The sequence below is a fragment of the Thalassophryne amazonica genome, chromosome 1 (assembly GCF_902500255.1).
Source record: "Thalassophryne amazonica chromosome 1, fThaAma1.1, whole genome shotgun sequence".
Taxonomy (NCBI): domain Eukaryota; kingdom Metazoa; phylum Chordata; class Actinopteri; order Batrachoidiformes; family Batrachoididae; genus Thalassophryne; species Thalassophryne amazonica.
In genome coordinates this window covers 54250334-54275863 of record NC_047103.1, presented here as the reverse complement: position 1 = coordinate 54275863, position 25530 = coordinate 54250334, and the positions used below count along the sequence as shown (strand labels likewise).

The following is a 25530-nucleotide window of genomic DNA, read 5'->3' as shown; positions in this document are numbered from 1 at the left end:
TATATCTATGATTTTTTTTTTTTATCGCTGTGTGTGTGGTCTCCCAGTTATTGAAAACCTACTGACAGTTTTCAAATCTCAGCAAATGTTGGATGAAACCAGAACTGTGCCACTGCCACAAGTAATTCTGTAGGTGTTGCAGTCCAGGTGACCACATTTTCCTTTCAAGAGTGGCATAAGAAGTCCTTTCTTCCAGTCCGTAGAGATAATACGTACATGCCCCCCAGATTGAAACAAAGATTGTTTGCAATGCCAGAAGAGCACCATCTCTACCTGCCTGGAGGACTTTACGCCCAATAATGCAGATCCCTGAAGCTTTCCCTGTCCTCAACTGTTTCACACCCTTTGTAATCTCACTGATATTTGGTGGTGCACCTCTCTCTCTCTCTCTGTGTGTGTTTGTGTGTGTGCTTAAAAAAAATGCAACATCACAGAAAATTATTTTCATAAGCAGAACATAATCTTTTCATAAGATAGTGTTCTCTTTTTTTATACTTTGTCCAAAGCATGTCCAAAATACAGTTATCAAATGAAGTTGTCAGCATTTTGCATCTGTAATGCTCAGCATAGAAATATGCTCTTCCCTATTCAAACTCTGAAAGACCTTCACTGCAGCTCCTTATATGGCATCACAAGTTTGTTAAGCACCAACCATTTCTCCGTACCGCATATAGGAAAAAATCAACCTAGTATGCATTGCATGTCAATTTTTTTTTTTTAAGCCAATCAACGCACTTAATAAAGTGATGATTTTCATTTAGGAGTGGGTGGCTAATGTGCTTTATTTTTGTACTTTTACTTTCACATGTATTATCTCCAAGTCTGTTGCCATGGAGGACCGTGGAAATTTCAGGGAATATGATGATCCGGCAGCTGAAAAAAGTTTCTTGCTGAAAAGGGATTCTCCCTGTAGAGTGCCAAAAAATTGAGAGTAGCGACATGACAAGTTGAAAGAAAAAAAAAAAAGGTCAAGCGACGCTGTTAATCTGTCTGCATGTAAATCCAGCTATTTTATTTATTTATTTGCTGAAAATGCCAGGTTGTTGTGCATTTAGATGCACAAATAGACACAGCAAGGGCTTTGTTAGATAATATCTGTGCTAATTCTTTATTTTATATTAGCTATCAATTATTTGTGTTATTTATTTGGAACGTCTGAGAAGTATAAGTTAAATTTTACTTCATCATGTGTCCAAGTTTCAGACACAGGGAGAGCTCCCCCTGTTGGTGACAGCCAGTAACATTAGAAAAGTGACACTAAACCACACCTATTGTTAACACCCACAATGTATAAAAAGTGTTGTATGACTCATTTTAGGAGCCTTTCACAAGATGGACACTGTCTGTGAGGGTCCCAGGCAAGGTTTCTAATGTGACCTTTAATAAACCCAAAATGAGGAATACAATGGTTTGGTTTTTGGTAAGGGACAGAATCTGACATAAAGGAACCAGGTAAAAATAACAGCTTCAAGATGTACAGATTCCCTTCAGATTCAAACAGAAGAAAAATTTGGGAAAATAAAGGCAGCTGTGTGGGATGGAAGTGACTTCATCATCAAAGCATTGAGAGGTAAATTTATTCTTCAGTCCCATGTTCAGTAAAACTCACCTAAACCGTCATCGTATAAACCAGATATTCACAGTCACCGGACCAAAAAAGTCCCAAAGTTTTTGTATTGTTTTCCATGTAATAAACACCATACGAGGTCTGTTAGAAAAGTATCCGACCTTATTATTTTTTTAAAAAACCATATGGATTTGAATCATGTGTGATTACATCAGCCAAGCTTGAACCCTCGTGGGCATGCGAGAGTTTTTTCACGCCTGTCGGTGACGTCATTCGCCTGTGAGCACGCCTTGTGGAAGGAGTGGTCCAGCCCCCTCGTCGGAATTCCTTTGTCTGGGAAGTTGCTGAGAGACTGGCGCTGTGCTTGATCAAAATTTTTTCAGAAACTGTGAGGCACATCCGAGTGGACACGGTTTGAGAAATTCAGATGGTTTTCCGTGAAAATTTTAACGGCTGATGAGAGATTTTGGATTGTTTCTATCGCTGTAAGGACTTCCCATGGAGCGGGACGTCGCGCAGCGCTCCGAGGCAACGTCGTCATCCTGTTTCAAGCTGAAAACCTCCAAATTTAAGCCTCTGTTGACCCAGGACGTCGTGAGAGAGCAGAGAAGTTTCAGAAGAGGTCGGGATCAGCAGTTTATCCGGACATTCCACTGTTAAAGGAGATTTTTTAATGAAAGATGTGTGGACGGATTGGCGCGTCGGCTCGCAGCCGGCGCGGTGCGCCCGCCACAGGAAAAACACCTCCGTTGGAAGCCTTAAGGACAAGTTGGAACATGCCCTGCTGTTAAACAATTTCTCAGATACTCACTCAACTGAAAGCCACTAAAAGCCGCCTGGATTTTACAAATGGTTATCAACACGGAGGTGCTATATGTGGTTCAACGATTTTAAAAACTGTTAAAAGGTTCTTTCAGTAGTTCAATGCAGTTGGAACCAAAATGGCACCATGCTGAGTTGATGCTATTCTCTCAATTAAGGCACTCTAGTTCCCTGCAGTGGAAAACTTTGTCAGGAGCCGGTTACTCTCACAGAGAAAACTGCACAAGCTTATCCGATTTTGCACAAGTGTGACCACAAATAGTTGGAGATAAAGTAAAGGTGAGTGACGATGTTATATGGTTCTGTTCACAATCTCAACCGGAGCGCTGTGACGTATACACGAAACAGCTACCAGCCATTTGTGTTAGCAATATTACCTGCTTACTGACTAGACAAACAAATGAAAGAATCAAGCAACACAAATATGACGACGGCTATAGGCACAGCAGTCTCATTTGAACCTTGCGTGATATCGTGGGATTTGACCACTTATGGAGACAGCTGGTCCTGTTGCGCAACATATACACAGCATTACTGCACACAGTTGCAAAAAGTGCAGTTTTTTTCGGTTCCCAGTGGAGAAGTGAAGCCGAGGAAAATGTGAGAGGTCGTGTCGGTAAGTGTTAGCCTACACCCAGAATAGCTACGTTCTCGCACCTGCAAAACCGCCTTGACATGTTTGAACTCTGGTTCATAAGCAAACTTTCCACCACATCGTCACTTTTTCTTTGCATTTTCACTTTGTTTGCGTGTAATTTGCCCAAAATCTCAGAGAAAGTGCCATGTTTCCGTCACGGGAAGTAGAGAAATTAAGTGATATACGTCATATTTTACTTTAGCGCCTGCCCTCAAACGAGCTGCACTGCCCAATCGGATGTTTACTGACTGTCAAGTGGAACTCGTAGAACTTGGAAGCATTAAAGGGGACAACTACTTTGTTTATATATGAAGCCATGTGAAACCGGAAGCAGCGCCAAACAGCAGAATGATATTCTACTTGGCTGATGTGTGCACAGGAGAGGCAAAATCAGCAGAATGTGTTTGTGTTTAAGGGTACGCATTTATTACTACTGGTTGCCAAGTGGTTAATGCCCTTGGATCCAGTGCTGAAGGTTCCTAGTTCAAGCCCCGCTCCTACCCAAAACTCTATGTGATGTGGAGTTGCACCAGGAAGGGCATCCGGCGTAAAACTTGCAACCAAATCAACATGCAGATCCACCTCGGATTTGCTGTGTTGACCCCGAGTGAAAACAAGTGAGCAGCTGAATGGACTTTGCTTTTGTGCTTATCCAAACTTATTTAGTCTTATTTCATGGATTTTGTCAAAAAGGATATATTAGCAGTAGCTTTCTGAATATACATAGCAGGTTACAAAGGAGCTGGAGACTGAAATACGTTGATCGGCCAACCTAGGCAAAATCAAATAGTGCGCCCCCTATATGCAGTAGGGAGAATACTAGTGTGAGAGACTAATCAAGCTCGCAACTACTGTTAACTCACTATCTTAGCCAAATGCTATGTATTATTAGCAAGAGTGACTAATCGGTTTTACAATAATTATGTGAAACATGTTGGGACTCCTCCTGATGATCTGCAGTGCATTATAGGGACGGGGGGGGACCTGTCCAATTCCACGTTAAACTTTACACAGAGCACGTAATCTGAGGGCAAAGTAAAGGTTATGGTGCCAAGTGATTTAGTCTCTTAATTAATCATTGGGTTTGTTTTAGGCGTAACATGAATTCACTTTGTCATGTGTCCTCTCGTTTAAAGGTTATTTGACCTTAATCTTCACACGTTGCTATTTAGGTGATTTAGAAACCTGCTAGCATACTTTTCAACTGGCAAGATCACCTTAAGGCAGAATCATAACCTTCTGGGTATGACAATGCGTCCTTTATTGTATTTTGTAATGTTAATTTATCAACCTATAATCTCATAAACTGCAATCAGCCATTACCATATCTGAAAATCTGCCCTGGTTTTGTTGTATTATTTCTGATTACATTATTAAAATAATCAGAAATATTTCTGGACAAATTTCAAACATTATTACATTTTTGAAAATCAAAGATGTTTTATTTATGTATTTTAATTTATTTTTAATTTATTTAAAATTTTTAATCAGTGCTTTCAGTATTGGTTATAATGGCAAGTCATATGAAACCCTCAGTTCAGTTTATGTATGTAGGGTCAAATTAGAACAAAAGTCACCTCAAAGTGCTTATGAGGGTGAGAACTAGACTTTTTCTTTGGCATTTGCTAAATTTTGGAGGCATCATGGGAATGCACGATCACATTGTTCTTTGAGACTCTCCCTAGTCCATAAATTCTGTCATGTTTGTCCTTCTTCCTGCCTCACTAAAGGGAAACTGGGATGAACACTAAATGTGGTACACAGAATACCCAGGAGGAGGAAGAAACATCGCTGCTCCTTATTCCTGGAGCCAAGACACCAATGTGGATTTGACAACATCACCTTTCAAAAAGTACAGAAATTACAAGTTGACATTAGCTGTTAAAGAAAAACAGAATCTATCCAATCAGAACACCAGAGAGTTATAGAAAACCTGAGAACTCAACAACTTTTATCTATTACATAAAGACCTGATTTTTCCTATAAAATTAGAATTTTCTGTACAGTGCTATATGAACAAAGCAAAATGACTTGCTACCTTCTCATAAACAACTGTGTTATGAAAAGGCATCTATCATTTCAACCACCATATGGCAGGAAATTGTGGTCGTGCTCCATTTTGGTTTAGAAAAAATAGACTCATTTTCAGTGTTAATTCACAAAAAACATAAAATCCTTTGTGGTTGTGTGTGGCCGTTGAAACGATAATATCTTCTACGGACATAGGTCAGATTTTTATGCAAATCTAACAGTAATATAAAAGGCCCTAGTGGTCAATTTGGATACCTATTCCACAGATAGTCATAACTTTGAGGTCCATTGATATCTGGCATTAAGGTGCTTAACAGCATATGCCTGCTATACAACATGAAAAAGTAAAAGTCAAATTGTCATTTGCATTGTTTGTAAGATTCCCGTAGTTGTCATACTGTTTGCCTCATATTAAAGATATTACATTTGAAAAAATACAAGTCATTTCTGCCTGTACATTTACAAATCCCATTGACAGAAAATAAAGTGCCACAATTCTTGGCCTGCATAGATTGCAGTATGCAGTATTGCACATTCCACGCCTCTCTGTGAGAAGAAACAAAGAAACAAAAGAAAGCATGATGGTAACAAAGAAAAAGAAAGAAGACAATGAAATATACTGACAAAGCAATAAATAATTTGCCCACTTAATTCCAACAAATACCATTCAGGTTTGTGTGCCTTTTGCAAACACACAATGAGCACGCTCAGCCAAGGGCTGTGCCAACATAATAAATATTCCAGAATAATAAAGAAAGGCAACATACAGACCTTTTCAGTCAGTGTAAAACATATCCAAAAAAAAAAAAAAAAAAAAAAAAAAAAAGAAAAGAAAAAATCCTTTGGGTTTAAGTTTGACTGAAAATGGTCTTCACAATAAAACAATAAGTTACAGTCCAAGACTCAATGGATATACAAAAAAGATGTCTTAAACTTACCAGCAGGATCGGATAAACATGCAGTAGTGAGAACAAATGTCAGCAATGACATCCAGATGCTCAGGATACGACAGTGAACACAATGCAGGTAAATAAGCCAAGAAACCCCCCAAACATTTGTCATAATACATTATTTTCTGTACATGTTACGATGCTGCAGCAATAGATGAAAGCTTATCAGTGTGCTTGATTTGGTCCATTCATATTACATGGAAATTTCTCATCTCATTGTGGTAGATGTCACTTTTAATTTGCCAAAAATAGATAATTACACTGTAAAGCATACATATATAATAGAGATTAATGACCGGATCTAATCTGCTGAATTAATAGTCTTATTGTTTTATGGAGTCTACTGTAGAACCAATCTAGACCTACTTATTTGATTCTTAAATCTACTAATATATTCTTTATGATTTAGTATTTGATAGTTCATATCTTTTCTGGTTATATTTGGCAACTACTGTGTATGCTTTTTGAGGAATAAAAGTGATTCAATCCTTTTTACCTTCTTTGATAATGCATGGCCAACTGAAACTTCAACACTCATTGTGAAAACCAAAACCAATAATGTCAACATTACACTTTGATACATCTTTTTTTTTTCCACACAAACATTACAGGGTCATCATGGGAACACTTTGCATTTCCACAAAATGTAATGATATGTTGTTGTTGTTGTTGTTTTTTTTTTTTTAAATAAATCGCTACAATGCAATACCCAGTCTAAGGGCTTTCCATTCACACCCCCCACCCCCACCCATCCCTTTTCACATTACAAATATGTGCACCTTCTCAGAAAGCTTGCCATCCTGTGCATTGACATTGCCTTAGATATCCTGGTATTTACAGTGGAGTGCTTTCAGCAAACTAAGCACCGTAAAATATCTGTCTTTTTAAAAGCATGCTTTTTACAGGTGAGTCCCTGTGCGCAAATCCTTCCGTGATAGAAAAAAAAGATTATGTACATCAGGAGGTCTAAATTGTCTAAATAGATTTTCGAGAGCCTTTGAACTCTCGATTTGTCCCAAAGTCAATCTCAAATCTGCACAAATACACAAAAACAAATGTAAAATGGACTTGTCATGCCATGCAAAAATATCTTTCCTTCAGAACTGCACCACTGTGTTTCTTGTTCATTTCCTGCACACCAGACTGAGGTTGCACTGGTTTATTGTCCCCTCAGAGCTTCCCTGACAGTCACATACCAGATTCACAGGTGGGTGAGAGGCTGCCATCCCCTGGTAACAGGTGGATATCAGATGTAAACATATGGTTTTCTACTATGTGTCCACTTTGGTTGCCATCAGCCTTGACCTCCTCGCTTGCACCAACCACACCTTGAGTGCAATTTTGTGCTGCTCTCTTAGGTGACAACGGAGTCACTGCTGCACCTGCTACTGCCACCAGATGCTTCTCCTCGAGGTTCTCTGCGGATTGATCTTCATCGCCAGGTGGCGTGTCTACCATCAGCCTCTTAGGAGACAAGGAGCATGTCTCCTCCACTTTGGCTGGGGCCAGGTCCTCTGAGCTAGGAATGAGTGGTGAGGTCTCTCCCTCTGGAGACTCATCTTCCAGGATGCTGGAGCTGATGTCCCCCGGAGAGGTAGTGCTGGGAGGTGTTAGTGGGCCTTCTGCTGAGGGTTTGGTGAAGTTCACCTTTAACTCTTTTATTATGAGAGGGTTGTTATCTCTAGAAGGACTTTGTGTGTTGTCCACAGCACTGCCAAACCTCTCACCTTCCTCTATATGGAGTTGTGAGCATTCACTTGGCTTGAGGAAGTCAGATTCATAGAGGTTATCCTTGAACATAGAGCCAGTAGACCTTTGGTCATTCCCAGCTGGCAAATGGCTAAGGTCCAAAGGGAGCGGGACTCTGGGGTGTCTGAGCTGATATGACTTGGATCCATCCTCACCTGAGTTAGGGCCCTGCTTTCTGTCATCAGCTGAGCAGCTGCCATGGTTATCCACAGAGGAGGGTGGGACCTCTGTCATTTCCAACTCCACCTCCTCTTTTAATGCAGAATCAGGACTATGAGGTTTCTTGGGTGACAGCGGTGCAGTCATAGTTGTGCTCATAGTGCTCATGGAGCTTGTTGTGTTGAGATTTGTAAAGGATTGTGACTTGGACATCTGGTTGTACATCTCCTCCAGTTTCTGGACGTTAAGGTGCTGGGGGGTCCTGCTGATCCGCTGGGGGCTTCCTGTGGTGGTGATGGTTATATGGTGGGGGGGGCTTTGCAACAGAGTCTCTGGATGGCTTTTTTCTGGAGACCTCAGGTTGGTTTCAGAAGAAGCATGCCTGGCTGTGACTCCCCAACGATTAGGTGACAGGTGGTTGTCCAGTGAGGTTTTACCCTCTCCTTTTTCCACCACCACATCCATCAGCTCCATACTGCGGGCAAAGGCATCTTTAAGGTTCATAGACACAATGCTGCCGTTCCTCTTGGCTCTCTCTAGTGCTTCCCTTCTCTTGATGGCTTTCTCCTGTCTCTTCTGCTCCTTGTAGAACTCAGAGAAATTGTTGACTATAATGGGAATGGGTAGGGCAATGACTAGTACTCCAGCAATGCAACAGAGCCCACCGACAATCTTTCCCAGTAAAGTCTGTGGGTAAATATCACCGTAACCCACAGTAGTCATTGTAATGGTGGCCCACCAGAATGAAGCAGGAATACTGGTGAACTTGGTGGCATCTTCGTCTTTCTCAGCAAAGAAGACCAAGCTGGAAAATATCATGATGCCCATGGCAAGAAATAATATCAACAGTCCCAATTCATTGTAGCTCCTTCTCAAAGTGAACCCAAGAGACTGGAGGCCGGTGGAGTGCCTGGCTAGCTTCAGGATCCTTAATATTCTCATGATCCGAAATATTTGCACCACACGACGCACGTTTTGGAACTGTAGCACACCCTTGTTGGACTCTGTTAGGAAGATGGTGACATAGTAGGGCAGAATGGCCAACAGGTCAATGACATTCAGTGGACCTTTGAAGAACTTCCATTTGTTTGGAGAAGACAGCAAACGAAGGATGTACTCCATGGTGAACCAGGCAATGCACACGGCCTCAACGTGTGCCAGCTGAGGGTTGTCAGTGGCCTGGCCATATTCGTCAGTCACCTGAAGCTCCGGTAAGGTGTTGAGAGACAGAGCGATGGTTGAGAGAACGATGAATAAGATGGATATGATGGCTAGAATCTGGAAAGAGGAAGAGAAACACAGAGAAGAAGAGTAAAGTGTTATTGGAATACCAAGAAAAAAATGACTTCGCTGGTCATTATTAATAAACTGAAAGGGCTAAATATTCAGGGTCAACAGCAAATGCTCTCTAAAAATCAAGCGTGGAATTGATTCAAATAAATGAGCCATAAATGTTGACATAAGATGTACAGTACATTCGTATTACAAAATCCTGCTGTGTTCCTCGAGCATTTTAGGCCATACATTGCGAATAATCAGCTCATTTATCTTGAGTGATGGAAAGGAACTAATGAATAAAGTTATGTGCAGATGCGAGTTGAGCGCGACCAGCGTCTGACTGAACCCAACGCTAAAATAACCAGAAAGCGGTTCCAAAAACAAAACATTTATTTCCCTTCTGTGCAATAACTGTGTACAACATAAATGTGCGTTTGTCTGGCGAGGTGAAGGACGGCGTGCTCTCCAGCGCCCAAATGGATCAAAGCCCGACGCTTCTGGACCCAGACTCACCGCCGAACACCCCCCAGGTGGACACGACAAACTGACTCTGTGAAGGATGGAAAAGGTGAGGTAAGTCAACAGCTACAACAAATATCCTTCAAAGGCACACACTATCAGCAACACATTCAGGTCTGAATTTAAGCTTTATGTAAATGAGCAGCTTCTCACAACAGGTGGAGGATCATCATTCCGTACGCCACGGCAGTGAGAAGCGAGCTGCACAATTCTCATCAATGTTCAAATATACTGCGTAACAAAATATCTAATTACTGTTAACACTTATTCAGACAATCATCACCTCTGATGTGTGCTGACAACATGTGTCCCTCACCCGTCCTCCTTCACAGGCACGATGTGTCAAACCCTGGCGCGGTCCTCAGCGTCTCACAAACAAACATCACAAGGTCGAGTTCCCGGCAATTATACTTGAATCACTCATGGCTTAAATGCGAAACGCCATCTCATTATCTGCTTCAGCTGAAAGTCTTTAAGTTTGCATGTGAGCATCATCCACAGGTGCTGCGAGTCAGTAGGCCTGCACGTGAACATCCTCCACAGGTGCAGCTAATAAAGCTGATGAGGGTGAAGGACTCTTCTGCCAGCACCTTCTCCACAGACAAAAACCAGTTTGCATACCACCTGGAGAGCAAAGAAAAGAAAACAACACCAAAATGTCCAGCCAAACCCCCCAACACACAACAAATAACCATTTAAAGCTGTAGCGTACTGCATAAACAGAATGAGTCAAATGCTATTTAAGTCTCGCCACTTAAACTATCCCTGCCAATCAAATGCCAGCTCTTGTGTATGTTTTTGCTTACAAGGCAGTGAATAAAGTGTGGCCTCCAGAATAAAAACAAGTCCTCCAGAACTGTAAATGAATGTAAGGTCAACGAGGGACGCATGGCAAAGTAAAGGTAAAAAGTAGTGATTCAGTGTCAGATTGGGAGCAGATTTTCAGGAGAATCATGCATTTAAACAAGGTAAAATAAGTAGGCCAGAAAGCTTTTCTTTTTCTTTTTTTGAAGTAATTCTGTCCCAGTCAGAGGATTCAGTGAAATAAAAGCCTCTTCTATTGAGCCGTATGATCCAGTGTAACCTCACTCTCACTCATCTTTAACCGCTTATCCAGGATCGGGTCGCGGGGCAGTGTAACCCCGTTTACAACAAATATAGGAAAAAAGGATTTTAGCACCACCTGTTGGCCAAATTCCATAATTCTCTTTTGTAACATAGATTGTCAATAATAATAATGATATATAGCCTTTGCTTGAAACCCACAAGTGTGTAACACTGTTGTGTATTGTATTGCAGCATAACAATGCTGACTGAAGTCCAGTGCTTGTATAACAGCATTCATAACCAAAGCAGTAATAACTCTTATTAAAATCTAATGAACAAAGATTAAAGAGGCTCAGTCAAGATTGGAAAAAGGCAGCCTGAATACTAATCAAAAAAACTCATTAAACTGCAGAATCTGCTAAAAAAATAAAAAATTAAAAAATAAAGCAAAAAGTGTATGCACTGCATTGCAGTCAGATAAGACACTCTGTCTGCATTAAGATTTCCCCGATTAAGCAAATATCTTACGGGACCACAAATAAAGGCTATTATTATTATGATTATTACAAAATTGATTTATTTTGTAAGTGGTCATACACTGACTAAAATATCACAGTCTTGGCTTTCTTTGTGACCCCCTGCCAGCGTGCATGCTGTGTGCCTGCACATCACCCAAAATCACAGGTAACTTTTGGTCTTTTTGAAACCTCATGCATGCACACACGCATTAAGTCTTGCAGACGGCGTTAAATGGAAAATAAAATATTGGTTATGGAACTCCCCCCAGGCAAACATGTTCTCTTCATTAAAATAAGCTGTAATTTGAAACACGTTTTAAGAATCAACTGACATTATAATGCTTGAATTTCAGTAGAAGCTAAATTTTGGCGGTTCAGTGAAATCTGAAAGGTCGTATACATTTAAAACTGTGCGAACCGTGAATTCAAGAGTTGTGTTGTGTCACAACAAGGACACAGGTCAATTACGTGGTCTTTAACATTTGTGAAAGCCATTTTGAAGCTAAAATCACCTGGTGCTAAGTCACATCCATAAGAGGACCTTGGTGTTCTCAACACCTCTCCATCATGTGTGCATTCAACCATGAGATGATCATTTTGCTTGATTTATGGGCAAAACTTCCTCAGAGGAGTCTGGAGTTGTACACTTTGGAGCGTGACAGATCCTTTATATTACACTATGAACAGCTGAGTGAACATGAACATCAGAAAATAGCACATTGAAGATGAAGTTCTTCAGTTCTTATATTGTACTTGAGTGAGAGCTGTTAAGAAGATCGGTTACATGAACACAACCTCTTTGCCTCTGATTTACACGTGAGGTGCTATTTAAACACAGCATTAAATGAATACATACTAAAGTTGATTAGAAAACATAAATAAGCACAACCATGTGGGATGGTGTACTAGTGATGGAGTAAACAAGAAACAATGACACATATTTCACTGAAGTGGGCACATTCACAGTTGTACTTTGTATGACCTACATTAATCAATGCTACCAGCTTAGCTAAAATTACGAACTAAAATGGAAGTTTTAATGGTGATTTCACACCAGACTGGTCAGTGTGTAAGTTGTTCAGTGGTGTCCTGCTATGAGGTTGATGTCTTAGCACCAAACCAGTTTCTGCTCTCATGTGGATTTGAACTCCATGAATATTTTTACAGGACAGAAGTGCCAATGCTGCCACCAGCTCCTACTGAAAGATGAATATAAGGTTTGATGATAGGAAGAAACTAGAGTGCCACAAGAAACACAATCACACACTGCAGGAACAGGCAAAACTCCACACAAAAATGTGTTGGACTTTGATGGAACCAAGCCCCACAACTGATTGAACCTAAGACCCTCTGGTCATAAACTGGTTTCTCTCACCAAACCACTTCTCAGCTTTACTAAATTTTTTAGGCTGTTTTGGCTGCGACAAGCTGCGAACACAATCCGTGAGGAAATTTGCGCAGTTTGGAGCCATTCACTCACACAAACATGTTGCTTGATTTTTGAACAAACCAAACCAAAAAAAAAAAAAAAAAAATCGCTGTGATGAACTCCCTTGCCAAATCGTCAGGCTTGTCTTGTACCCCTCACCATGCTGTCTCTGCGACAACATGTGAGACAACTTGTGAGGGGTTGACACACACTTTTCATTTATATAATTGGAGAGAAACAATGCTTCTGGAACCATCTGGAAACAAACGAGTCCAGCAGCCTCCAGATGGATTCACTGTGTTTACCTCTATTCATTTATTTATTTCTGTATAGAAGTGCATTTAGTTTAACGCTCCTGGTCACGGCACACCCACCATGCGCGCACAGGAATGGGCTAGACATATCCTGTCTGGCAATGGACGACCTGCACAAACCAGATCTACTGCATTTTTAATTTATTTATTATTCTGAGGACAGAAGTGGCAGGGGTGGTGGCCAAGTGGTTAATGCACTTGGTTTCAGTGCAGAAGGTTCCGGGTTCAAATCCCACCCCTGCCACATTTCTCCATGTGATGTGGAGTTGCATCAGGAAGGGCATCCGGCGTAAAACCTGTGCTAATTCAACATGCAGATCCACCTTGGATTTGCTGTGGCAACCCCGAGTGCAAACAAAGGAGCAGCCGAAGGGACTTACTTACTATTCTGAGGACAGAAGTAGATTTAAGTTTAATGCCTCTGGTTGGCCCACACCCAACATGGACAGTGTGCTGGACGTCACCTGTGCATTGTATGGGGGCAATATCAGTTTTTATTTTAGTTTTTATCGGAGTGCTTCCAGGGGATCACAGAGCCTGTGCGCTCGTCAAGCAACGCTTCCAGCACATCATGGTGCTTGGCCAGTGGGGGATTTCACAGTCATTTGTGGGAGGAGAGGACATTCATTAGTTGGGACAATACTGTTCATATGTTAGCAACTCCTGGACATCTTCTGCAAGTCCGTGAGTGGCTTTGCACATTTCTTGTGTTTTTAATTTTATTTTATTATGTATTTTACTTTGTTTTAGTATTATTTCAGTGCTTTTCTGCCTAAAGTTGGGGGAATTTTCACAGTCTCTTTCACATAATAACACTGTACGTAATAGTCCACATCCGTTCTGAGCACTATGTGCGCAAATGTGTCGTTATGCCAAACACGTCAGTGGTGGTGAACAGAATGCTGCATGGTATTCATGCACCAATCCGTGTCCCTCCAAAGGATGTGTCAGTACTGCTTGACTTTCGCATGTGTGCTGCACACCATGTCGGTGTCCCTCGCGCGGTATGTGTGCAGACTGCTCGAAATTTGTGGCCGTATTTTTGTCACCACTCCGGATGGCATTCAGCGGACAGTCGGCCATCATGTGCGCAGGTGTCAGGAGGATCAATTCAGTGAAATTCCCTGTGAACAAGCTAACAGTCTTATGCTTCATTAAGAATGAACAAATATTCCCTGCAATTAGCAAGGCAAGCAAGTAGGTCCACCAAATTTCAATTATTAACTGTAAAAATTTAGGTCTGCTCATTTATGGCAAAAATCATAGTCATGATTAGGTTTGCCAAAACTTAAATGACAGTTATTACCCATTATATAATGCCTTAATAAGCATTATATCATTTGCCTTGTTGAATGGAACAGTCCATCTTTCACCTCATGAAATATTCGCACCATTGCACTCATAAACATTCATTATTTGTATACTGACCTTCAAAACATCCAGCATTTACAGAACTTTAAAAAAAAAACCATGCATTTTAACAGTGGATTCTCTCTAACTATAACTTAAATTTTAAATATCATTAAAAATGGAACCCCACCAAACAAATAAAGCAAAAACAAAAATAAATGTAAAAGTATGACTCCTAACTAGCGCATAAATGGGTAAAGAGGAGGATCATGGGCAAGACTCTGTCTTTCAGTTGATTCTATTCCTGTCCAGGATTTGGCATTAGGATACCACAGCCTACTATTTCACATGCAACAAGTACTTGGCAGATGGGAGGGCTACATATTCAGGTGATTAGATGATAATCATAGACTGGATACATGCGGTGCTATTGTCCACAGGTTTCTGAAGACCTGGGTTTGAAGCTCAAATGTAATAGTTCCAAATGTCACTATCTTTGCAGTGGCTGACTCCGCCTAAGTCCCAGCCAGCCCATAAATAAGTAACGAAGAGGAGAGGGACCAACACCGGGGTGACCTGGGCAGAATAAATGAAACCAATCTTAGAGTTACTAAAGCTAATTTTCGCCTTTATTCTCAGCATCACCAGTTGGTCTTGATGATGACATGCTTTATTGTCTGCTTTAAAATCAGGCCATATAACTTTTATTAATACCCCCAATATATACAAGAGATGTCAAGTATTATTATGATTAACATTGTTGTTATAATTATAATGCTTGGACATCTTATAAAAACACATTATGGGAAAATATATTTGAAAATATCCTCATCTGGTCCACTGCTTGAGGGATACCTTAGACAAACAGTTTTTAAGAGAATATCTTCCACCTGTCAAGTCAGAGAATGTGCTTTAACATCCAACACCCTGACAACAACCCTCATATATTTATTCAGGGTTCTTTGAGGTTATATTCGATCCTCAGGGACACCAGCTCACTACATGTCAATAAACCTACAGAAGGTGTGGTGGGGTCAGGGGGGGTCACCCTCTTGAGAGAACTCCTCAGCTTCTCTTCTGGTCTCTTTCATTTCCATCCTTAGTCAAATGTCAGTTCCATGACTGTGGGAATCACCTTTTCCCACAGAGGGAGCAGTCAATAAGGACTCCTGTCGAAATAGTCCATCATCATTGACAGTCCTGCTGTCTAACAGCTGCCTGCAGTTACACCCCACTTCTTGTCCGTATTTCTTCTTGAACAGCATCTGAGCAGTTCACAGCTTGACAGAGGAAAATACAACGTGGGAGGGAAAAATAAACCCTCGAGTGGCCTGTGTACCATCCAGGGGAGGATATTGATTTTGTTTTTTACACATCACAATGTGGACAATGAGCTCAGCCCTGGGAGCTCTTTTTGGTTTCACTGCTCCAATCCGTTATGGACCATAATCCACCTCTATGGCCCCTGAAGATCAACACTTGCAATTTTCATGTACAACCCCTGGCAAAAATTATGGAATCACCGGCCTCAGAGGATGTTCATTCAGTTGTTTAATTTTGTAGAAAAAAAGCAGATCACAGACATGACTCAAAACTAAAGTCATTTCAAATGACAACTTTCTGGCTTTAAGCAACACTATAAGAAATCAAGAAAAAAAAGATTGTGGCAGTCAGTAACGGTTACTTTTTTAGACCAAGCAGAGGAAAAAAATATGGAATCACTCAATTCTGAGGAAAAAATTATGGAATCACCCTGTAAATTTTCATCCCCCAAATTAACACCTGCATCAAATCAGATCTGCTCATTGACATTGACCCTATGTGTCTTTTTGCAAGGAATGTTTTTGCAGTTTTTGCTCTATGGCAAGATGCATTATCATCTTGAAAAATGATTTCATCATCCCCAAACATCCTTTCAATTGTCCAAATATCAACATAACTTGTGCATTTATTGATGATGTAATGACAGCCATCTCCCCAGTGCCTTTACCTGACATGCAGCCCATATCATCAATGAATGTGGAAATTTACATGTTGTCTTCAGGCAGTCATCTTTATAAATCTCATTGGAAAGGCACCAAAACAAAAGTTCCAGCATCATCACCTTGCCCAATGCAGATTCGAGATTCATCACTGATATGACTTTCATCCAGTCATCCACAGTCCACAATTGCTTTTCCTTAGCCCATTGTAACCTTGTTTTTTTCTGTTTAGGTGTTAATGATGCCTTTCGTTTAGCTTTTCTGTATGTAAATCCCATTTCCTTTAGGCAGTTTCTTACAGTTCGGTCACAGACGTTGACCTCCAGTTTCCTCCCATTCGTTCCTCATTGTTTTGGTTGTACATTTTTTCGATTATTGAGACATATTGCTTTAAGTTTTTCTGTCTTGACGCTTTGATGTCTTCCTTGGTCTACCAGTATGTTTGCCTTTAACAACCTTCCCATGTTGTTTGTATTTGGTCCAGAGTTTAGACACAGCTGACTGTGAACAACCAACATCTTTTGCAACATTGCGTGATTTACCATCTTTAAAGAGTTTGATAATCCTCTCCTTTGTTTCAATTGACATCTCTCGTGTTGGAGCCATGATTCATGTCAGTCCACTTGGTGCAACAGCTCTCCAAGGTGTGTTCACTCCTTTTTAGATGCAGACTAACGAGCAGATCTGATATGATGCAGGTGTTAGTTTTGGGGATGAAAATTTACAGGGTGATTTCATAATTTTTTCCTCAGAATTGAGTGATTCCATATTTTTTTCCTCTGCTTGGTCTAAAAAAGTAACCGTTACTGACTGCCACAATCTTTTTTTCTTGATTTCTTATAGTGTTTCTTAAAGCCAGAAAGTTGCCATTTGAAATGACTTTAGTTTTGTGTCATGTCTGTGATCTGCTTTTTTTCTACAAAATTAAACAACTGAATGAACATCCTCTGAGGCCGGTGATTCCATAATTTTTGCCAGGGGTTATATTTCATCAATTTGTGGTGGATAAATTGAGCCAACCATCACCTTTAATAACTTTTCTATGGCTGAGCCATTTCTGTCCATTTTCCAATTTGTATAAACTACAGGAAAAAAAAAAAAAAAAAAAAAATCAGTTCACCATGGGAGTCCCACTCAGTTACATGGTGGTAAACAAAAAAGAAAAAAGTGGAGGTGGGTTGGCAGTCTATGTGTGTGTGTGTGTGTGACTTTATAATTAGTTCAAGGGATCAGCAAGCTAATATAAGTCACAATGTGCTGCAAAACCCTTTGGATCATAAGTAGCCCATCCACACAGAGGTGAGACATCCTAAAGATAATTTCATGTCTTATGAAATGCTGTTTCCGTGGCTTGTTGCTTTCAATACAAAAGAGCTGTTTGTAGTTGGGGAGTCAATTCTATTTTACACTGCTGCCTCATATTATCAGAGATGCTGCAACATAACCTGACAGACAAGTGCACATGTTGAAATAATGATGGCTTGTAATAAATCATAATAATAATTCCTTTATTTGTCATTGTACATGCATACAACAAAATTTGTCCTCTGCATTTGAATAAATGAATGAATTTATTCAGCACACAATTGAACAATAACAACAACAACAACAAAAAAAACACAACAAAACACCTACAATGAACTCCGGTGGTCAAAAGGGGTGTGGGCAGAAGCAAAGCTTATAAATACCCCACCCCATATACTATAAAAATAAGAAATATATATACACACATATATACATGCATTCACATAAACACAATTTCATAAATACATATCTACACACACACACACACACACACACACACACACACACACACACACACACACACACACACACACACACACACACACACACACACACACACACACACACACACCACACACACACAAATTGAGCAAATGTGGAGATGTCTGGAGTTCTACTTGATGTTGACATGTCCTGGACTTATGTCCTTTTTTTTTTTTTTCAAAGGTCTTTTTATTGATGCAAGGTAACACAAATTGGTACATTATACAATCGTACATATTTTCAAAATATACATTTTTTTTTGTTTAACCCCAAGAACAAATCCCATTAGACCATTAAACATATACAGCTATCAATACAACAACACCAAACACACACAAACAAACAATAATCACATAATATGAACAATGTTAATGCAGTACAGTTAAAGAGAGGGAAGCAGGGGGAAGGAGAGAAGAGGGAGGAAAAAAAAGGGGAGGGGGCTGGGGCTACTCGGAGACAATAGTAGTGGATTTATTAAAAAATGTCATGAAAGGTTGCCATACTTTATAAAATTTGTTTTCTGAACCACGGACAGTATATCTAATTTTTTCGAAATCCATACAGGACATAATATCCCTTATCCAGTGAGTATGAGAGGGAGGAATAGGGTCTTTCCACCTCAGCAAAACAGCTCTTCTAGCGAGTAACGTTGAGAAAGACAGCATTCTATGCTTGAAGCCTGGCAGGTCGAGATCTGGGGCAACCCCAAAGATGGCAGAGACAGGGTTTGGCTCGACATGACACTGCAAGACTTCAGAAACTGTAAGAAGACTAACTCCAAAAATTGGCCAGGGAGGGACACGACCAGTTTATGTCTTAACTGTGATGACAGAGTCTGAGGAGAGAAAGGAACTAACTGCCTGCAGACAATTTTTTTTCTTTTCTGTCCTCCTTTGACCGTGAAATGTGCGTGCACGTGCGCACGCGAACGAACCATCAAGCAAATGTGGAGATGTCTGGAGTTCTACTTGATGTTGACATGTCCTGTCTCAGGACTTATGTCCTTTTTTGTCCTTTTTTTAACTGTGATGTGAGACTTTGAGCAGAAAACAAGGAACTAATGCCTGCAGCCAGACTTTTTTTTGTTCACATGTGCGCGCGTGAACGAATGTTCATGAGTGGACTAGAGATGTTTGGACTTTTTACTGGATATTTCTGGCAATCAGTCTGCATTTTTTTCTGTTGTCTTTTTTTTTTTCAGCGTATAGTTTTTACTGCATTAAGTACACGATATAAAAACTATCCTGCGTGATTTACGAGGTTTGTTAGAAAAGTATCTGACCTTATTATTTTTTTCAAAAACCATATGGATTTGAATCACGTGTGATTACATCAGACATGCTTGAACCCTCGTGGGCATGCGAGAGTTTTTTCACGCCTGTCGGTTACGTCATTCGCCTGTGGACAGTCTTTGAGTGAGGAGTCGCCCACCCTCTCGTCGATTTTTTCATTGTTTAGGAATGGCTCAGAGACTGCTGCTTTGTTTGCTAAAAATTTTTTCAAACCTGTAAGGCACAACTGAGTGGACACCATTCGAGAAATTCAGCTGGTTTTCCGTGAAAATTTTAACGGCTGATGAGAGATTTTGAAGTTTTACTGTCGCCGTAAGGCCGGCCCACGGCGCCTGACGGCGATCTGCGCTCCGAGGCGGTGTCGTCTCGCTGTTTCAAGCTGAAAACTTCCTAATTTCAGGCTCTGTGGACCCAGATGTCGTGAGATAACAGACAACTTTCAGAAGAATTCGGGATCAGGAGTTTATCCAGACATTCCACTCTTAAAGGAGATTTTGTAATGAAAGAACGTGCGGGCAGATTCGCATGTCGGGCTGGACCAGACCGCGGGGGGTCGCCACCTCCGTTGGAAACCTTAACGGACAAGTTGGAACATGCCCAGCTGTTAAACAATTTCTCAGTTACTCACTTGTTGAAAGCCATCAAAAGCCACCTGAATTTTACAAATGGTTTTCAACACGGAGGTGTTTTTCATGTCGCGGCGCAGACGGATTTGCCACGTCGTCACGGATCCGACTCTGCAAATTCGTCCACACGTTCTTTCATTACAAAATCTCCTTTAACAGTGGAATGTCTGGGTAAACTCCTGATGCCAGCTTCTTCTGAAACTTCTCTGTTCTCTGATGATGACCTGGGTGAACAGAGCTTTAAATTAGGATGTTTTCAGCTCGAAACAGCCAGACGGACGCCACCTCCGACCGCGCCGCGCGGATCCGCTTTGTGGGCTGTCCTTAAAGCGAAAGAAACTTCACAATCTCTCATCAGCCGTTAAACTTTACACCGAAAACCAGCTGAATTTCTCAAATAGTGTCCACACGGACATCCCTCACCGGTCCTGAAAAAATTTGATAAAGCAACGCGCGCCGTCTCCCTGCAGCTTCTCAGACAAAGAGATTCCGATGGGAGGGGGAGTCCACACCTCACTCAAAGCCTGCCCACAGGCGAATGACGTCACCGACAGGCATGACAAAACTCACGCATGCGCACGAGGGTTCAAGCTTGTCTGACGTAAAAACATATGAATCAAATCCATTTATTTTTTGAAAAAAATAAAAAGGACCGTTTTTCTTTTTTTTTAATCACAGACCTCGTATACTGCGGGAACAATGGAACACAGCAGGAATCATAAATTGGCTTCCGAGTCACGCCGGGTAATGCCTCTTTGCCCCGAGTTACGCCTCTTTGCCCCGACTTGTGCTGGAACCACTTCCTTTCTGCGTCGAGCATAGGACGCCAAAAAATTAAACAGGTTTAATTTTTCGGCGCCCAACTTGCTTCGTCCTTTGCGCCCCTCGCGCTGTTGTGGCGCCGAGCTGCATCGTCTCGGCACTGACCAACCAGGAGACCCCTGGTGTGAAAGGGGCTTTAATGAGCAGCAGCGATTTATTGCAGATTGCGCACTGGTGTGTAGCCCCGCCCACACCCCAAAAAAAGGGTCACTGGGTCAACTAAGAACAACAATAACGACAGTTCAACACCCCCACTTGTTCTTAGATAGGACAAGGGTCAAACACAGTGCATCAAATTACATTTTCAAATTACAATTACATTTCCAATACAAATATTCAAATACCAAACAGAAAAGTTACAAATGTATCCATTCTTATTGGATAAATGCCATTTATCTTGTATAGGCAACATAATTATTATGCAATTCAACAATATAGTTTATGTATTTTAAATATTGTCATTATTATTGATTTAGAGTAATTATATTTTATTAATACTAAATACATAAAACAGAGGACTATGCATTTCAATGAATAGGATTTATTACAGTAATGAATATGCATCATGTAAGGTTTATTTGGTAGGTTTTGTATTAAAATTATCTAAAAAAAGTAAATGGGAATTTGTCATGTAATAAAATTACATAAATCTTAAAAGGGTTAAATATTTCTGTGAGTGTTAATGGACACTTTGTACATTTTCATGCCATAGTGTAAATATGCCAGATTTAGCTAAAAGCTACTTTCCATCTGTTGTCCTCAGACACACAACAACAAACAATAATTACAATAAATAAATAAATACAAAACATGAGATTATGTACAATACATCTTACCTGTGTTGACAGGTTGATTGTTTTTGAGCCATTTTTTTAAGCTCATTTTTAAAAGCACTCAGGGTGGGACTGTCTCGTGTCATTGTTGGAAGGCTGTTCCAGTTTGTACAACCCTTCACAGAAATGGTGTTTTGTCCTGTGGCAGTTCGTCTGAAGGGCACCTCACAGTCCCCTTTAGAAGCAGACCGAGTCCTGAGGTCTATGTCTTTGTCTATGTCTCTATGTCCAGAGGAGGAGGAGGGGCTGGGCCATATACGAGTATAGTTTTGTAAATGAGACAAGCATGCTTAAACATTAGAAGGTTGTTAAACTTAAAGATGGCATTTCTCTAGAATTTCACAGTAATGAGTGGCATATGGCTTTTTGGCAAACACTTTGATGGCTTTTTTATGAAGTTGTTCTAAGGTTTTAGTACTGTCATACCAGCAATTGACCATATTGTGCAGCAATATTCATATGAGACAGGATCATACATGAAGGTACCATCTAGCAGCATCAGTCGAAATACAAAGCCTGATTTGTTTAAAGTTTTGAAGGTTAAATTTGTTGACAACTTTTTTCACATGTTTTTGAAGGAAAGTTTAGAGTCCAAGATGATTCTAAGGTACTTGAAATGGGATACCGTTTCAAGTACCTCTCCACCTATCGACACTTTGAGACTCGCTGCAATAATAAGGTCATCAACCCAAATCATCAATATGACACTTTCATTGTGTGATATTTTACTGTAAACACAATAGTCTGCTGTGTTTTGGACAAACCTTTTTCAATTAGAAAATCATGAAGCAAGCATTTTATTCACCATTTTTTGTCCTGTTTTAGATTTGACCTCAAATCCTTCTGGCTGCTCCATATAAATTTCGCAATCTATTGGGGCATGCAGATATGCACTTTTAACATCCATCTGATGGATTATTCAACAATTTTCTAGTGTTTGGATAAAAGACTAGAAATGCAGGGCTGTTTTTGTCATAATCTACAAATATACCCTTTTCACATTGTGTGTCTAACTTTTTCTTATCATATTTATGTACAAAACATTCTGAGCCAAAGCTCTCATTTTACAAGTCTGGTTTCTTCCCAGTTAGCACGTAATATGGATTTGTTTAAGGCGTCTGTTGTAGCACCTATTTCTTATCATAGCAGCAGTCTGTACTGCATATGTCCACAACTGTTTGGGTAATTTACTTTCAATTAACATGCATCTTGCCATTTCATATAATGTCCTCTACACTCTTTCTGTAGTCTGTAGCGGATATTTAATAAAGCCTCCACACACGGGCACCAAAATAATTTATAGCAAATTTATTTATTAGAGCCTCCACACGGGAGCATCAAAAGAGGGTAGTGAATAAGCAGTTAAACTCCCAAATTGAATTAGATTGGATTAAGGCCCCATCTGATGAGTCACCAAAATAATTAACAATTAGGGTTTAATACTTATTATTTAATTATTACTCGGGGCCACCATCTATTTATAGCATAGGTACTTTAATTTAAACATTCATTAATTAATCAGTCCTCAATTTAATTAAATCAGTCTCAATCAGTCTCTGATCTGACATTTGAATTCACAATACGGTTAACCAAGGGTTTCCTCCTGAACACAAAATGAACCACAGCAGAAATATTTGCAATTTATTTACAAGTAATGAACAGTTTACTGGCATTTTTGTGGACAGCGATTAAATGCAAATTAAATAAGTTCATTCATTGAAACAATTTTCTTACTCACTCATGAGATGTGGAAAGAGAGAGAGATAAAGCTTAAAAGGCTTTAAGTGAATAAATCTGATTAGAATTTAATGATGAAATTTGAAGCCAATTATTAAGAAAAACATTAAACCAACATATGAATATGTTAAAAGGAAGAATATATAAGAGGAGCCACTTGTATCCATTAACAACAAATCCTTTTTCTGGAACTTTTACTGGTCACTTAGCTGGTCCGTTGAAATGGTGGTTCAGACGGAATCTGTCCGTCCGTCCGTCCGTCCGTCCTCCGTTACCGTCCGTCCGTGCGTCCGTTGTGCTCACTTGGATCAAGGGGTTAACTCAGCGGCCTCCCCAGGCAATCTCAAGGCTTGTGTCGCTTTACTGACAGGATGGCTGATGGTTTGAAATCAGCACCATCGTCAGCTTGCAGGAACCCAGAGGCGGAGGTGTTTGTTGAAAATGGTTTCTGGTAGCGTTTAAAAAGTTTGTTGGAGCCAGATTAAAAATCTTTGTGAATTCAGGAAAAAGTTAAAACTTTAAAAGCGTTGAAAAAACAAAATAGCCAACAGAAAAGGAGAGTAGTAAATTCGCTATTAATTTGAAAAGTTCCAGCTCGGAAGTTGTCTTAAAAATTCAAGACTTGATGCATCTTAAAGCGTCAGGTTAAAACTTTGTTAAAATGAATCAAAAATGAACAAAGAATGAATGCCACGTGATAGCTTTAGCTTAGCTTAGCTATGGGGCCTTGGCCCAAGAATAAAAATTAAACATTTAACAAAGAAGAGAGAGAAGAAAAAGGAGTGTTGCCGGTGGAGAAGAGAGGCAGAGAGTGAGACAAGACTCTGTTCTAACTTTTTAAAGGGGACTAAGGTCACCAAACTCCACCCATTTAGGGTGTGTAACTTTACAGAAAGCTTCATGTGGTCACGGTGCAGACACAAATGATTCAATTATTTAAACACATTAACTATTTTGACATATTATCTGTTCTGAGACATTCAAATGGACACACATTAATAATAGTCAGACACATCCTTTGGATAAACCATTCAATTTCAATTTCAATATCGTTTAATGATATATTTCTGCAGAAATTCCTGGATTTGTTTCCAGATATGATGCACTTTGTTTTACCAAAGTGAAGCAATAATTTGTTTGAATCAAACCACTGTTTAAACTTCTGTAACTCCTTCTCCATCATGTCCAAGGTCTGTCCCAAATGATCCCTACTACAAAACACTGTTGTATCATCAGCAAACAAAATACAACTGACGGACTTGGAAACAACGGCCCCAGAACTGAACCCTGGGGCACCCCACAAGTAATTTTCATGAGTTCAAAATTTGTCCCATTAATATGTACACACTGATACCTATTGTGTAAATAGCTAGCAATCCAATCGTATGCCAATCCCCTGTTACCATACCTCTGTAGTTTATCCAGTAGCAGAGTATGGTCTGTAGTATCAAATGCTTTCTGTAAGTTTAAAAAAACCCTACAGAATTATTTATTATTTATATAGACCTTTTTCCTGAGCTGCTTGGGTGGGTAGGGAGAATTCCCATGGGATAAAAAAGGTTTTTAATCTACCATCCCTGGTTCTCAAGACCAGGCACCTAAGTGGCTCTAATCTACTCTTTTCTACTCTCCTATTTTACTCTTCCTTTTTAGATATTTAGATATACCTTTGTATACTGGCATAGTTCCACCTTCGAATTGGAATATAATATATAAGACATACGTTACTGAATTTTCATAAATCATAGATGTCCAAAACTAACTGTTTCAGCCCTAAATTTTACTTATGCCAGTGCACTTTCCACATTGGCAGCAATCTCACTGTCTGACGTAAAGGATTTTTAATATGAAACAGCAAACATATCTAACAGTAGACAGATTTCACACAGTATGACCCCTTTAAAATAATAAATTCACTTTGCTGTATCATATGATTTACATACTCAAAGGGAAAATGTTCCTCCTTCATTATTCAGACACATTGCTCCATGTGCTTAAATAAGATTAAGGAATTGCCAAAAGCAAAGGTTTGAATCCTGTGTGTGAATAAATCCTGTGAGTGCACTGTTACTGGGTGTTA

At 40.0% G+C, this 25530-nt stretch overlaps 1 protein-coding gene across 1 annotated transcript in view; it reads right to left on the bottom strand.

The window, feature by feature from the left end:
* Window positions 1-3600: 3600 nt before the first annotated feature.
* The window catches only part of kcnb2 (potassium voltage-gated channel subfamily B member 2), a 420876-nt gene continuing 398946 nt past the window's right edge, over window positions 3601-25530 (bottom strand). The window contains exon 3 of the mRNA XM_034170080.1: window positions 3601-9193. Within this exon, the coding sequence (XP_034025971.1) occupies window positions 7196-9193 (1998 nt within the window). The 3' untranslated portion in view covers window positions 3601-7195. The remainder of the gene's footprint in view (window positions 9194-25530) is intronic.